Raw genomic sequence first — 16,557 nt, forward strand, 5'->3', positions numbered from 1 at the left:
CTCTCCGGAATACTGATTCGCACCCATTTGGACTCCATTTCCCAGAGGCCCGCATTCCTGGGACTGATCACCTCCCACCTGCACCATATCACACCACACTATTTAAGACGCACACACACACACACAGTCGCGAAGTCTTGATTTGCTACTAGTGGTCATTTCTGAGCGTTTATTTGTGGACTGATTTATTGTTACGATCCGGACTGTTTTACTCTGCTGAACCTTGCTGCCTACCCCGAACCTTGCCTGTCTATCGTCTGTGAACTCTTGCCGCCTGCCTCGATCCTTGCCTGTGACCCGACCCTGTATATCGCTGCCAGCCCTGAACTCCTGCCTGTCCCCGGTTACGACACTGCCTAGCCCAAGTCTGTATTTACCTGTCTTTTACAATAAAGCTGCAAATGGATCCGCTATCTCCAGACTCTTCATTACAGCGTGATACTATTTCAAAGTGATTTCCGTCATTTTGACAGATAATAAATTGTATTTACCTTTGAAAACAAACCTGGAAAGAGACGTGAGGATTTGAGGAGAAAAACGAGAGATTCTTCGAACATTCCAGTAAATTATTAATGGAATATATCGTAAATTAAATCGGGAGAACAGACCATAAATGTGAAGTATATGTTGTCATTTTCCATACCACTACAGCAGAATGCAAAGGGAAAAAAGAAAATAATCATGAGGAAAAGATTGCAGCGACTGAAAAGAGCTCTTGCCGTAGATATTCTTGTTAAAACACGTCACGTTAAAATACCAAGCGTAACGTTATTTTCATGATGTCTAAAAATAAAACATGAAGGAAAATTGACAGCTCATTGAGTCAAACTGATGGATAAGCTTTATTTGTAGCACAACCTTGTGATTTGAAATGATTCATTTCAGTCTTTTGAATGGAAGTTCCCCAAACCGGAAGTGCAACCCATAATTCAAAACACAGTAGGATCGTCAGGAATAAGGTGGATAACTTGCATTTGGGAATGCAACATGAACCAACCATTTTGCCAAACTTGTAATGAGGAGTGTTTATAAACCAACCATTGTAGAGAAGTGTTAAAGAATTAGTTCAGAATTCAAATTTCCTGATAATTTACTCACCCCCATGTCATCCAAGATGTTCATGTCTTTCTTTCTTCAGTCAAAAAGAAATTAAGGTTTTTGAGGAAAACATTCCAGGATTTTTCTCCATATAGTGGACTTCACTGGGGTTCAACGGGTTGAAGGTCCAAATGTCAGTTTCAGTGCAGCTTCAAAGAGCTCTACATGATCCCAGACGAGGAATAAGGGTCTCATCTAGAAAAATGATTGGCCATTTCATAAAAAAAATAAAAAATTATATACTTTTTAACCACAAATGCTCGTCTTGCACTGATCTGCGATGCACCACGCATTATGTAATCATGTTGGAAAGGTCACTCGTGACGTAGGCGGAAGTACCGCGGTAGGGTGAAAAACTTCATCTCATTTTCTCCTCCAACTTCAAAATCTTCTGATATCGTTGTTTTACCTTTTTTTGTAAAGGCTGTTTGACTTAATATTTGCACGTTTGCTTTCTAAACACTTGCTTGGTCCTTCCGCCTACCTTTCCAACATGATTATGTTATACGTGGCGCATCGCAGAGCAGTGCAAGACGAGCATTTGTGGTTAAAAAGTATAATGTTTATTTTTTTTTAGAAAATGACCAATGGTTTCTCTAGATAAGACCCTTATTCCTCGTCTGGGATCATGTAGAGCCCTTTGAAGCTGCACTGAAACTGACATTTGGACCTTCAACCCGTTGAACCCCATTGAAGTCCACTATATGGAGAAAAATCCTGGAATTTTTTTTTTTTTTCAAAAACCTTAATTTCTTTTCGACTGAAGAAAGAAAGACATGAACATCTTGGATGACATGGGGGTGAGTAAATTATCAGGAAATTTGAATTCTGAAGTGAACTAATCCTTTAAGGGCTCCCTAAAAGCTTGGCGATTTAATGGTTAAACATGAAGAAATGAAGACAAATAAATATTAGTATTAATCATGTACAATATATGATCAAAAATCAAAACTCAAACACTAACTTTATAACCAATCCCAGTCCAAATGTCACTGAGATCAACAAACAGAGCAAGAATGTGCTTATGCATGGGTGTACCTACGTTCTTCAGGTGACACGTGGGGCAGCGCCTGACCTCGGACCAGTCGGCAGGTGGAACCGTCTCCGGCGCACACGCCACAGTTGTCCTCTTTAGCATTGCTCCCCAGTTGTCTGTCACAGCCAACTTCCTGTAATAAATGACAGAGGAATCACTCAGAAAAAAAGGCAAAATGAGACAGAAAGGACATAGAATGGCAGTCAAGTTGCACTCAAGTCAGAAAAAATGACTTGAGACTTGACTTACTCTCCAAATTAGGCTCATTATCCACTACAGCATTTTGTAGTGAACATTTTCCTGATTCATCCCCAGAGCACCTGATTGCAGGACCTCAACCAAAAAAATCATGCTTCCTCCATAACAGAACAGAAACTGACTGTAAAATGAATGCACTGGCCACTGGCACAGCACGGCTCCAAACTACAATGTTTAAACTCTAACTAGCATCATAAAAATTCATGGACAGCCAACATATAAAACTTAAGAGAATACTGAATCATTTTTCACAGGTTTTCATCCCTTGCGCTCAAGTTCGCTCCCAGTATCCTCAATATTTACCCAGAAATCTGTGCTAGTGACAGTGATGCTGTGCAAAGAATCTGCCATCTGTGCAAGAAAAGCTGCCCAGTTTTAATGCAAAATTCTGTTTACACTAGCAGGGCAATAGGGAAAGTAGCCAGAGAAAGCAAACAGCAGTAGCTCTGGTAAACAAGCACAAGTAAACAGACAAGCTTCATTTACGCCAATTTACCTAATACTCACACGGGCTGAGGTCAAAGTAGGAGCAACTCAAGAGAAGTTTCATCAACACTGTAGAATTCAGTTACCGTGCAGTACTGCTTTCAATTCTGATAATTCTATATGGTTTGGTTAGAGTTTATTACGTGTTTCTTTAAACATTTAGATAACTCTGAGAAAGTTCACCCCAAAATTTTGTCATCATTTACTTAACGTCATGCTGTTCCAAACTTGTATGACTTCAAAACAAGTCTTCCCAAAGCCATACGATAAGCTTTGTGTGAGGAATAGATAAACACCTTTAAATTTAATCCGTAATTTGGTTAAAATGTTGTTTTCTCTGGTGTAGCTCTCAAATCTCATAACCCTGAATTCATACTCTACCTATTCAAACTGGCACATCACATTCAGTTCTGAAACATGCAAGAGCAATGTCAAACCTGGCAGAACATGCCTTTTATGTGCCATTTTTAAATAAACTCAAGACCACAAAAGAGATTTTTTTAAGATTTTCAGTGAATTATGACTTGTTCCAGCCTGTTCCTCACACAAAGCTAATGAGGACTTGGAATATTGTGTGCAAGTTGTATGGACTACTTTCATGGGGAGAAAAGAAAGTCAGTCATTTTGGGGTAAATATATGACAGTAAATAGTGACTTTCACACTGGATGAACGGTTTCACAGTTCCTCCTATAACTATTGGCAGAAGTAACCGTGTTTTGGCATGTTCGCACCACAGGAAGGAGTGATTTTAGTTTTAGGAATGCCTTTTGGGGGACTAAATTAGCTCCTACTTCAGAGTAGGGTCTAACCTAGCTCAATAGGAACCATCAGCATGCGAAACACCGGTACAAGCCTGTGACAAGTAGGGAGGGCAAGAGCCACAAGGCCGGTGGCGCAAGATTCGAGACCTTTGCACCGGTCTTGAATCTCTCACGGAGGAGCTCCAGAAGCATAAAAGGGGAGCGACAACATTGAAGGATGAGAGAGGAACAGGTCTGGATTTTATGTTATGTTTTATTATGTTTGTGTGGCCTTTACTTTCGTATTGTTGTTTGTTTATTTTGAATATTAAAGTTTGTTTAAACGTTTGCCGGTTCCCGCCTCCTTCTACCCGTATCAACTAACCTTACTACATTGGTGCCAAAACCCGGGGGAAAAAGGAGGGACATGCTGTCGGAGAGCCCTCGCTGCTGAGGGGGATCGCAGTGCTGAGGAGGTCGGGCAGCGTGGAAGACTGAAGACCACGAGTGGCTGCCCAAGGCGGTGGTGTTGGAGCAAGCATACAGCAAGTGGAACGGAGAGCTTCCTGCCGTGCTCCTGAGTGTCATGATCATTATTGGGAGTGCCCTTGTCTGCCACTAGAGGGCACTCCAATCTGGACTCTTGGTTTTCATCACTCGGAACTTCATTTCCCATAACCCACTTCCTGGACTCATTATCTTTCATTGCACCCGCTGTTTTGAGTTTGCAATTAGTGTTCTGTCTATTTATACTCAGTTGTTTCTGTCTTTGTTTGTGGTTTGTTGTATTATGTTACGTGCACTTTTGTATCTCTGGCTTTCTGTTTTTGTGGACTGTTTCTGTGGAGTTTGACCCTTGCCTGTTTCCTGGATTATGTGTTTGGATTATCCCATTAAAGCTGTGCTTGGATTTTACCATCTTGTCTTTGTGTGCAATACGTGACACTTGGTCAAGGTGAGGTGGCTGCCACCCAAGAGGGAGCGGAGGAGTCGCCGCCATTCACCGTGGGCCGGAGCCTGCAACGGTCCGCCATGAAGGGGAGGAGCAGGGAACAGGGAACTCACTGCCAGGTGCCCTCAGCCGGAGGAGCCATCACCAGCCACCAGGGAGCAGAGGAGGATCAAGCCGTCCACCGAGTGTCCAGTACAATCGCATGGCACCGCAAGGAAGAGCCTCTCGGCTGGCTGAATACCGAGCGGCAATGTGTCCGGGAACAGGACCAAGAATTTTGTTTTTCCTCTCTTCCCTCTCTCGTCTGTCGCTCCCCGTGCTTCCGTCTCCTTTTTTCTCGTCTCGACTGTCCTTACCCCCAGGTGCTGCGGCCGCCGAGACAGGCCACGGGGGGAGTAGAGCGCAGTCTCGTGGCAGGCGAAAGCCATGAGGGAACGGAGCGAGTGTTAACGAGCGTCAGCTGCGCGTTGCACCGGTCTCGAATCGCTCACAGAGGAGTTCCGGAAGCATAAAAGGGGAGCAACAACAATGAATGACGAGAGAGGACCTATACCTGGTTATTATGTTATGTTTTATTATGTTTGCGTGGCCGGTAGACGTCCATGAGGGTCTGCCGGGATATTTGTTGTTTATTTTGAATATTAAAGTTTGTTTAAACGTTCACCAGTTCCCGCCTCCTTCTTCCCGTATCAACTAACCTTACTACACTGCCTTTTTTAAAAAGCTGTGTAAACACAGTTTATAACCTATATATTTACTCCACGAACATGAAAACTGCAATAGATGGACTGACACCGAGGTCCAGGAACTTCTCAACCTTTACGCTGAGGAGGAAATCCAAAGCAACTTTGAAGGGACCAAGCGAAACATGATTATCTATTTCTGCTCAACTGGCGACGCTATAATACTTTTCCATTTACCGTTTACTTTTTTTGTTTTGTTTAACAGATCTATCCAATAACGCATTAGATATGACCGTTAAACAAATCGTAAATTAGTGTTGTCAAAAATATTGATATTTCTATATGCGTCGATACTGAAATATCTGAAACGGTTCCAGTACTCCTTTTCTGCAGTATAGATACACTGATATCAGCTGCGTGTTCTCACTCTCTCTTCTCTCCGACAGTGAATTGACACACACCACCTCCTGTCACTTACTTGTCTCATTCGCTCCGGTTGAATAGTGCTTGTATTGCGCATAATTTTAGTCATTCCTGCAGGTTTTGCATTCACAACCAAACGCTCACACACCACTGATCTATTTAAGGGAAATCGCGAGAAACAGATCGCGAGAACCAAATTGAGCTCTTTTTCAAGGCTTATTGCGCTTAAACGGTCAAATACATACAGCATTATGTCAATAACATCTTGCACAGTTTTCAGGTAAACACAGTCAGTTTAGGAATGTAAATAGTTGAGAAATAAAGTGTATGTTGTGTCACAGCCTACATTGGATTCGTGCATTAGCTCTTAAAGTGACAGCAGCCTAATAAACCTGCTGCTGTCTGTCAGGTTAATCAGAGAACAAAAGGCAGAGAAAATCACTCGCTGCTCTTGACTGAATAACTTTTGTAACTTTAATTGTAAGCATTAATCTGTATTTAATTTTACAATTAAGTAAAGTGTTGTTTTACATTTGATTACTTTCATTTCTGTATTATTTCTTACCTGAACACTACTGTTAGACCCACCTGAAAAACTTAAAAGCCATGTTTATTTAATTTGTCTCTTTATTTTATTCTATTTATTTGTGCTATCATTTGCAATTTGTTTATTTGTTCTTACATTATTACTGACTGTTCACTTGTCTTTTTTTTTGTAAATGTAGTTAAATGATTCAAATAAAGCCTGTGTGTAAGCTATTTCAACAAAATTATCCAAATTATCAAAAAAATATTAGATAACAACAAATTAACTGTATGTCAGTATATTTGGCAGTTTTCCCTCGTGGTATCGAAAATGGCATCGAATATTGATATTTTTCGAGGAAAATTCCAGTATCGTGACAACACTATCATAAACTAATAAAGATATAATAACGGCGTTATAAATAAAGGGCATTACTAACGGTGTTACTTTTTTCAGTAACGAGTAATTAAACTAATTACTTTTTCCCCCGTTACCGTTACTGACAAAAAAATGCTGCGTTACTATAATTGAGCTCACTGAAGCGGTTTTCATCCGCGTAAGCTCTCTCTCAGTCATAGGAGCTGCAAAGTTTTTTCTCTGGTGTGTGTGTTGGACTAGTAGTTGTTCATTTAAGCCATTACTAGACTAATCACATTTATATTAATTTGATTTCTTAAATACTGGAGAGAATAAACCATAATAATGAGCGTTTACGTAATATAGGCTATATAGCACTCAAGCGCATATATAAATATATAATAATATATAAAGCTTGCCATAAAGAACCGGCAAAAGTAATGATTATGAATGTGACAAAAACAGCAAGGAGACATTTTAATTGTTTATTAATAAACTAATGTTTTCTGAATCTGTGTCGGCTGCAAAGATGAAGTTGACATTGCTGACTCTCATCATCTCACTGGACGCTCTTAGAGAGAAAATGCACATTTCATTCAGATTACATAATCAGAGAGTAACCTATTTCTTTTCATGTTTAATTATTTCATTTAAAAGTAGACATTTCAAGCTTTCTATAGATATATTTCTCATGTCTGTGAGGCAAGCAGCCGCTGAGTTTCGGATCATTTAGCCTGTAAGACGCGCTCCAGTTCACGTGCAAGTGATCGCGCCGGCGCCATGATTATATTGTCATGATTATATTTTCTGTTATATTTGCTTCTTATTTATTAAATCCAGGCAATTGGTCAATGAAACATTGATTAAAATTAAGATACAATTTTTACAAGATGAAATTCACTTTAAAGAAAGGCTTTCTACAAAACAAAACTTAATGAAGTGCTCAAAATCACGTCTGACCCACTCCATGTCTCCCGATATATTGCGCATCTTATGATGTATCCTATCTTACTCATGTTGTTCACTTTTCATAAACAAATAGATTAATTTAAAACATAATTTTAAACAAATAATAATTTATTTTAATATTTAATATCGGGGGCATCCAAGTTAATTGACACATTTGATTTTTTTTTTTTTTTTTTTAAAGTAACGCAATAGTTACTTTCCTTGGTAATTAGTTACTTTTATAATGATGTAACTCAGTTACTAACTCAGTTACTATTTGTGAGAAGTAACTAGTAACTATAACTAATTACTTTTTCATAGTAACGTGCCCAACACTGGGGATCACTGTCAAAGCATCTTGAAGGCAAGCCTGCAGAGGTGAAAAGAGGATGTTTTTTTTTAATGGATGTCAACATAGGAGAGGCTTCACTACGCTGAATAAACCACTTTTTTGAGGAAATAGCTTATCATTTAATGAGTCGACAGTCCATCGGTAATCTTCAACATGTTTGCTCTTAAACATTCCATTTGGAGTTTACACACTGTTTTTAAGAGATGTCACGGACAATTGCGCGACCACCCTCCAGTGGTTTTCCTCCGATCTAAAAGAAAGGACATTCTCTGTAAATTTAGGAAACTTCTCTTCTACATCAGCTCAGCAACATGTGGTGTATGTGGAGAACCTCAAGGGTCAATTTTAGGACCCTTGTTATTTTCATTGTACATGCTTCCCCTAGGCCTTATTTTTAATTTTTTTAGAAATACAGCACATCTTATCACTGTTATGCAGACAATTCCCAATTTTATTTCCCAGCGAGTATAGACAAAAATTGCTCATCACTTGACTTGGCAGGAATGATTGAGTTTAGGGCACTTCTCATCTTTCTATGGTATCTGCAAACAGTGATTGACTGTCGCACAACACTGAACAAAATCCAATGATGTCAAGGCTGTAATGTAATTGGTTATCAAGACATGAGTGATCCAAGTTAGCCGTTAAGCTTTTCATCAAATATAGCAAAGTAAACTTTAAAAACATAAGTTATTCAAGCTCTAGGTGCATTATTTGTGAAATGAATGCTAAATTAGTGCAAAATCAATATGTATGCAAGCTTTCAACAGAAGTAATTACTGTTTGTTAGTTTCCAAGAAACTTCTTCTTGGAAATCCTGCATTCTTAACTTCCTAAACTGGAGCCATGGTCAAATGGAAACTCAACCCCTGTCTTTCTGTTGATTCGGCCTCTTTCTCTCTTTTGCTCACACGAGGACACAGAACTGAGATTAATATGGCAGAATCGTGACCTAAATATACCCCAAATCCCCACATATGTAACACTGAAAAAGAGAGATGGTTTTCCTATGTTTATGGTCGTTATTTCATTATCTTTTCATTTCAGCTACAAGTTTTTTATATTTTTTTTTTAGGAAATGTGAGCTGAGCAGTTAAAAATATCCAGAATGGAAAACCTGTTGGCGTCAGTACCATCAAACAATAACATTAAGCTTTTGGACACGCAATAAAAAAAGACTGATACTATGGCAGAAGCAGATGGTTTGGTAACTCCAGTGGATGGAGATCAGATCCAAATACATTCAGGAAAAGAAATGGATAAAGCTGTAAAGCTTATTCTCATTGTCCTAATATTACTGTAATGCATGTCAGAACAGGGCCTAAAAGGTCAAGAATTCTCCCTCGTAAATGCTAAGTGACTCTGGCTTCAGAAGAACGTTTTTCACCTCATCAACAAGCCTAGACTGTACTTTAAAGGACAGAGGTCTTAACTTAAGCGCTGTAAATGCTCACTTAAGTAGACTTATATATAAATAACATTTTCAGATTTAAATTTCTAACAGAACTTTTGGTTTTCTGGGAGTTTTGCCATCTCATACTGCGTTCAAGTGCACCTGGTAAGCTCCTACTTCCGCTGGACAGCCATTTTTATGACATCTCACAAATCTAAGCCAGAAACAAGTACAAAAACAGCCAAAACTGAGCAAATAAACAACTGATGATCAAACTGATGACAAAAGTTCTTCTTTCTCTTGTACCAGTGGATAAGTATTACTAAATATACATGCATTACTTTTAAACAACCTATGATTTATAAATACATGGTATTTAACAAATATCATGAATTTGCATAAAACAAATCATGAAGGGTAAGTGATTTTGCTTCGTCATAAAGACCTTAAAGGTATAGTACACACAAAAATGAAAATTCTGTCATAATTTAATCACCCTCATGTTGATTCAAAAACATCAAATTTTGGTTCATCTTTGAAACACAAATTAAGATTTTTTAACAAAACCTGAGAGTTTTCTGTGCAACCATTTAGAGTCCATGTAACCAAAACTTAGAACATCAAAAAGATCATAAAGGTGATGTAAAATATATCCATATGAATCAAGTCATTTAATTCAAGTCTTGTGAAGAGATACGATCACTTTAAATGATATCCATATAAAATGAATGAATCCATACAGATTCATTTTACAAAGCCTGTATGACCTTTTTGGATCTTCTACGTTTTGGTTACTTGGACTTTCAATAGAGAGACAGAAACCTCTCAAATATCATTAAAAAAATCTTCATTTGTGTTTCAAAGACCAACCAAAGTCTGATGTGTCTGGAACGACATGAGGGTGAGCAAATGATGACAGAATTTTTATTTTTGCATGAAGTATCACTTTAAAGAAACAACTGTGCATAGAAAAAAACTAATGCTCACTATAGTGCCCACTCTTATAATGTAATGCACTGATATTTCAAACTCATAGGGTGCATCACTGGCAGCTTAGGTGGCTTAAGTTCATTCAGTAATGGTTACCTGACAGATCCCACTGATACACATATCCAGAGAGTCCGCTTTACACCGAGTGCCGTCCAACACTTTGGGTGCCAGTTCCACCACCAGGCTTTTCCCCCGGGCCTGACATCGGAGGGCACAGGGTGAAATAGAGTCGTACGTCACAGGTATCCACTCGTAGGTTTGTCCCTGGTACTTGATGTCATTGTGGGCGGAGCATTGTTGAGCCCTAAAGTCACCTGACTCCGGAGGACAGTCCTGATTGAAAGCAAGCAAATTTGGCAGCTATCAGATATTTTTCACATTTTTGACTATAATATAATGATACACTGACATTTAAAAGACCCAAAAGTATCAGCTGACCTGACAACGACACTGGAAATATTATTTTCTATGTGGTAAGATTAAATCGTGACCGCATGCGAAACATCATAAAGCATATGCAGATGACCGGGTGCATTAACGAATGGTGACAGTGTAATTGAACTGTGGCAAGCCTCCATGTTTTGAAACACAATATTTCCTATGTCATCTCCTGTGCACCGAAGAAAACCACAGCTCTTCCTCTAGAGCTTGGGACTCTGAACTCATTTAATCATTCGATCGGCTCAGAAAGCCCCATGTGCAAAGATCATCAGTGATGCCCGTGACCGAAGCGTCTCCATCGGATAGAGCGATTACAAATGACAAGTCTTCAACGTCAGGATCAGTAATGGAAATAAAAAGAACAATTCAACAATGAACCTCATCAACGGCAATTATAAGGCCGGACAGGCAAAACCAAGCATCGGTTCTCACTGTTTTGACGGAAATGGGATAAATGTTATGCTGGGAATCTTTCCCAGATGGCTCTGATTGGAATTGTGGGTGAAGGAGGAATGTGATTGCAGATGAAACCACTTCAATGGTAGAAAAACACTGGCTTTTGATTAAAATGGTCCTTGAGACGCATGGGCATCTAACAGCTCTCAGAGCAGTTGGGGACTATTGACTGAATCATAAAGCAAAGTTCTGGTTCTGATCCCACTTAACAATTCTGGTTGCGTAACATTACTGTTTATTTTCACTTTTTTCGAGGCGTTTGACTAAGGAGTTTAAGAGTGAATAAATAATTTGCGAATAGAAAATGTACTTCACTTGCATAAGAAAAAGAATGTTAGTTCACACAAAAATGAAAATTCTGTCATTAATTACTCACCCTCATGTTGTCCCAAACCCGTAAGACCTTCGTTCATCTTCAGAACACAAATGAAGATATTTTTGATGAAATCCGAGAGCTTTCTGAACTACACATAGGCAGCAACGTCACTGCACCTTTCAAGGTCCAGAAAGGTAGTAAAGGCATTGTTAAAATAGTTCATGTGACTACAGTGGTTTAACCTTTATGTTATGAAGCGATAAGAATACTTTTTGTGTACAAAAACAAAACAAAAATAACAACTTTATTCAACAATTTCTTCTTTTCCATGTCAGTCTCTTACGCAGCTGACACAGTAAATGCAGTGCAGCGCTTTCGTGTTCTACGTCAGGCTCAGTATTGGCTGACGCTGTACACGTGAGCACCACAATGCATTCATAACATTAAGGTTGAACCACTGCAGTCACATGGTCTATTTTAACAATGTCTTTACTCCCTTTTGGAGCCTTGAAATTGGTTATGACATTGCTGTGTATAGGGAGGTCAAAAACCTCTCGGACTTAATCAAAAATATCGTCATTTGTGTTATGAAGATGAATGAAGATCTTACAGATTTGGAATGACATGAAGGTGAGTAAATGATGAGAGAAATTTCATTTTTGGGTAAACTAACCCTATCAAATGTCATGAAAATCATTTCATTCCACATATATATATATATTTTTTAAACTAAAGCCCTATTCGGATGGGACGGATGAAATTTGCGTCTTGTTCCATACTCAATTCAGTCATTTCAATGTAAAAGTCTTCGCTACTGACTGACACCCTCATAAAGAAAATATTTGCCGCCATCTAATGGCGTAATAATGTAACTTCTGTTGCTGTTCACAATCAGGGACTATTTTTTTCCGGCGGAAGGAAGGCTTTTAGTGATTTTACTCCGCTTCGCGTTGTGCCTAACAACGCCCTTCAGCCGTGACTTATTCACGATACAGCACTAGCCTCGAGTACCTCATTGCTTACTTGAAAGATGTTTAAAATACACTGCAAAATTGGTTAAATCCCCCTTGAGTAAACTGGGATTAATCTGCAGACTTTTGTAGTGTTTTCTGTGCTAACTTTCAGGGAAAATCTGTGGAATTCCACTAAATGAATGGTGTTAAACTGTGTCAAATGGAGCTGCGAGTGCTACACTCTAACCAAAATTAGTCCAAATATCTAATAAACGAACAAACATATAATTTTATGAACGACAGGCATTCAAATTCTATATAAATCTGTGGCACTTCTACAGATTCTTGGTGGGCCTCATAACATATTATACTGACTTACTGTGTTGCTGCACGTTCTGTAGCGGATGTTTCTGCCTTCACAGTTCCTGTCAAAACAAACACAAAAAAACAAAATCAGATATGTTACATAGTCATTGTTCTTCTTTGTGGTACAGCTGCTCCATCTTTTGTATCAAGGGGAAAGGAAACACCCTATTATTTGTCCCTACAGCAATCACTTTTAGACCGGCTCCTGATCATTTTTTCCCACTCGCTTGTGAGGTTCTTTGTTGGCTTCTAGAGAACATAAAATGAATGCATGCTACAGCATACTGAAAAATAAATTCCTTCAACAAAACATTATTTTCTATTGTCAAATATTTTGCACTTAGATTGCCAGTCAGGTAATAACAACAACACTGTCAAGTCAGTAGACGTGCATGAAAATAAAAGAAAAAATAATAATAATAAAAAAGGAAATTATTTGCAACTTGTGATTATCTATGATGGCACCAAAAAATTTAAATGTAGCTACAGCTGTATGAAATATGCAGCAATGTGTTTTGAAAAAAGGATGTTTAGAGACAGAAATAAAAAAGAAAACCACACAAAAGGACAACAGGATATTGGGTTTTTATTAAATGTCATATTAACTCAGCTTAAAAACATTAGCCTATCATATTTTAGCTTATTAATTCCGTTCAGAAGAGCAGCAATCTCCCTAAACAGAAAAGGTTCACATCACGAGACTTCTGAGGGGTGGAAGGAAGATGCAACCAGACTGTTATTAAGATCAGAATCTCTCTCTGCAATCATCCTGCCCTTGAGCGAAACCATTCAGAATGGAATACTAGCTTATATTTAGAGAATACTGCAGTATGCACTTTGGCCTTTAATGGTGAGACTTTTGTTTTTGTTTTTGTTTTTTAATTATACAACAATTTGGATTTAGATTTGTCGGCCAATATATCAGTTATCGACTTTTAAATATAAAGAATTATCAGTTTTCGGTATTGGCCAAAATTTTCATATCGGTGCATCCCTAGTCCAGTTATCATCCACTAGCAAAATGAATTTTTGTGTAAATCGTTTGTAAAGGCATTCTGACGAAAATGAGAGTTGAAAACTGTTCAGCTTTGGGTAAAACGCAGAGCTCTCGTCACTGTCACTTTCTACTTAGTCCCGCGTAGCCAGACCTTCAGATTGACGGCAGACTCCATAGCAGCTTTCATTGGTGAAGAACTGCCCAGAGGTCCTCTGACTGACATATAAAGCAACCAATCACAGTTTGTTTTGTTCCACGTCATGTTTAGGGGAGTGAAAATGTAAAGTCGATGTCCATACAATAACAGAGTGGTATGTGAAGCTCTTAAGCCACATTTCCACCACAGGAACTTTCCCCAGGAACAAGGAATTTTGTGGTGGTACTCGGTGTGTTTTCACCGCAGGAATCAGGGTCTAAATGAAGTTCCGGGTAAAAAAATTCCTCCTCGCTAAGAAGTACTTTTCAAAGTTCAGGAACTTTCGTGGGTGGGACTTGGGCGCTGAACATGCTGATTGGTTGAGTTCACGCAGCATTTTATTTCAACCATCATTTTCTAAAGTCTGTTGCGGTGCATGCAGTAAGAGTTGTTTGCTATTCAAATCAACAATGGAGTTTAAAAAATACGACAGATGGACCGACGACGAGGTTCAGGCTTTATTAAGCTTATATGCGGAGGACGAAATCCAGTGGGAACTGGAAAGTCGTGCGCAGTCCTATGTCACCGGACTATCTAAATGGTACTTAAAGGGATAGTTCACCCAATAATGAAAATTTGATGTTCATCTGCTTACCCCCAGGGCATCCAAGATGTAGGTGACTTTGTTTCTTCAGTAGAACACAAATGATGATTTTTAACTCCAACCGTTGCCGTCTGTCAGCCCTATAATGTTGGTCAATTGGAACTTCTTTTATAAGAGTAAATAAAACTTGCTTAGACAAATCCAAATTAAACCCTGTGGCTCATGACGACACAATGATGCCCTAAGACATGAAACGATCGGTTTGTGTGGGAAACCGAACAGTATTTATATCATTTTTTACCTCTAAAACACCACTATGTCCAACTGCGTTCAGCATTCGCTTAGTGAGGTCTGATCGCGCTCTGACAACAGAAGTAATGTCTAGCACTCATTGAAGTATATGCGCGAGACATCACTGCCATTGTCAGAGCGCGATCAGACCTCACTAACCGAGTGCTGAACGTAGTTGGACATAGTGGTGTTTTAGAGGTAAAAAATTATATAAATACTGTTCGGTTTCTCACACAAACCGATTGTTTCGTGTCTTAGGGCATCATTGTGTCGTCATGAGCCGCAGGGTTTAATTTGGATTTGTCTATGCAAGTTTTTTTTTACTCTTATAAAAGAAGTTCCCATTGACCCACATTATAGGGCTGACAGACGGCAGCGGTTGGAGTTAAAAATCATAATTTGTGTTCTACTGAAGAAACAAAGTCACCTACATCTTGAATGCCCTGGGGGTCAGCAGATGAACATCAAATTTTCATTTTTGGGTGAACTATCCCTTTAAGACCGCTATGGAAACACAGCTAGCAATAGGTCTGGGGTAAAAAAAAGTTCCTGGGACAAATTGTTCTGGGTAATTTTGGTGGAAACGCAGCTTTAGATGTATTTTAAAGAGCCTATGCCACGAACTTTAATTACTTCACATACTTAAAATCTAGTGTTTAGTTGATCCTGATAAGCGCTCATTGTCACAGTTGTAAACATGACGTCTTTCCTTTTCCATGAGTGGGTTTGGCATCATGACATCTTTATTTCCAGGTAGACCATTAAAGAACGCGACACACACGTCTCCCAGAAATCCTGTAGAATTCAACCAATCAGATGACGACTTTGAAACTCCTGAAGTGTCTCCAATTTTGTGTGCCGTATTCATCAGACATTCAGCCTAAGACTACTTTTACCCAGCTGTCCAATGGCAGATGGGTAAAATACTACACCGACCAATCATCCTTATTGTACAACTACTTTCACAAGTTAATATTGCTGGTTGCTGCTTTTTTATATTCAGTAATATTCTTCAAAATGAGATACTAGTAACACTTTCCTGCTGTGGATATTTCAAATCATCATAGCAAACAAAGCGTCTCAGCTGGAAAAACGCTGCACCTCAAAAGCACTCTCAAGCGCCACCAACTGGCCATTTTCAGAAGAGCACCAGGCGTTTTTTCAGCTTGCTAAAAACGCTTTGGTGGACCTGAGTTAATTGAATGTTTATTATTGGGCATATGGCTTTTTAGCCTCTTTTGCATTTATGCAATATACTGGTGTCAGAGTTACGTTGTTTCATTGTGTTTTCAGTGTTCCTGTCATTTGACCCAGTTTTCCCAGTGTGTTTGATTGTTGCATTCTGTTCACCTGTTGTCTAATTAATTAACTCATTAGTTCCTCGTTCGGTCTTGTATATATTCTCCTTGTGTTCCTGAGTTCATTTGTCCTGTCTACGTCTAAATTGAAGTGTTGTGAAGTCTGTTTTCCTGAGTGAGTTTGGATCAAAGACTGCTCTTCTAATTTATTTGTTTTTGTGAGCTTTATACCAATACAACAGATGACAACTGGAACCAATCATGAGAATCATTTACATCATCATTATTCCAGTCTTCAGTCACATGATCCTTCAGAAATCATTCTAATATGATCATTTGTTGCTCAAGAAACATTTCTTTAAACTTTTTTTTAAAGGATACTTTGATGAATAGAAAGTTCAAAAGAATGGTTTTACTTTCACTTTTGATCAATTTAATGTGTCCTTGCTGAATAAA

The 16,557-nt window shown here is 38.8% G+C and overlaps 1 protein-coding gene across 2 annotated transcripts in view; it reads right to left on the reverse strand.

Moving 5' to 3' along the window:
* Nucleotides 1-16,557, reverse strand: part of adamtsl3 (ADAMTS-like 3) — a 245,072-nt gene that overhangs the window by 103,227 nt on the left and 125,288 nt on the right. For both annotated transcript variants that reach the window (XM_048183676.1, XM_048183677.1), the window contains 3 exons: nucleotides 12,789-12,834; nucleotides 10,340-10,576; nucleotides 2,141-2,267 (listed from right to left, as the gene is read on the reverse strand). In XM_048183676.1, the coding sequence (XP_048039633.1) occupies nucleotides 2,141-2,267; nucleotides 10,340-10,576; nucleotides 12,789-12,834 (410 nt within the window). The remainder of the gene's footprint in view (nucleotides 1-2,140; nucleotides 2,268-10,339; nucleotides 10,577-12,788; nucleotides 12,835-16,557) is intronic.

This window comes from Megalobrama amblycephala, linkage group LG3 (genome assembly GCF_018812025.1).
Source record: "Megalobrama amblycephala isolate DHTTF-2021 linkage group LG3, ASM1881202v1, whole genome shotgun sequence".
NCBI lineage: Eukaryota > Metazoa > Chordata > Actinopteri > Cypriniformes > Xenocyprididae > Megalobrama > Megalobrama amblycephala.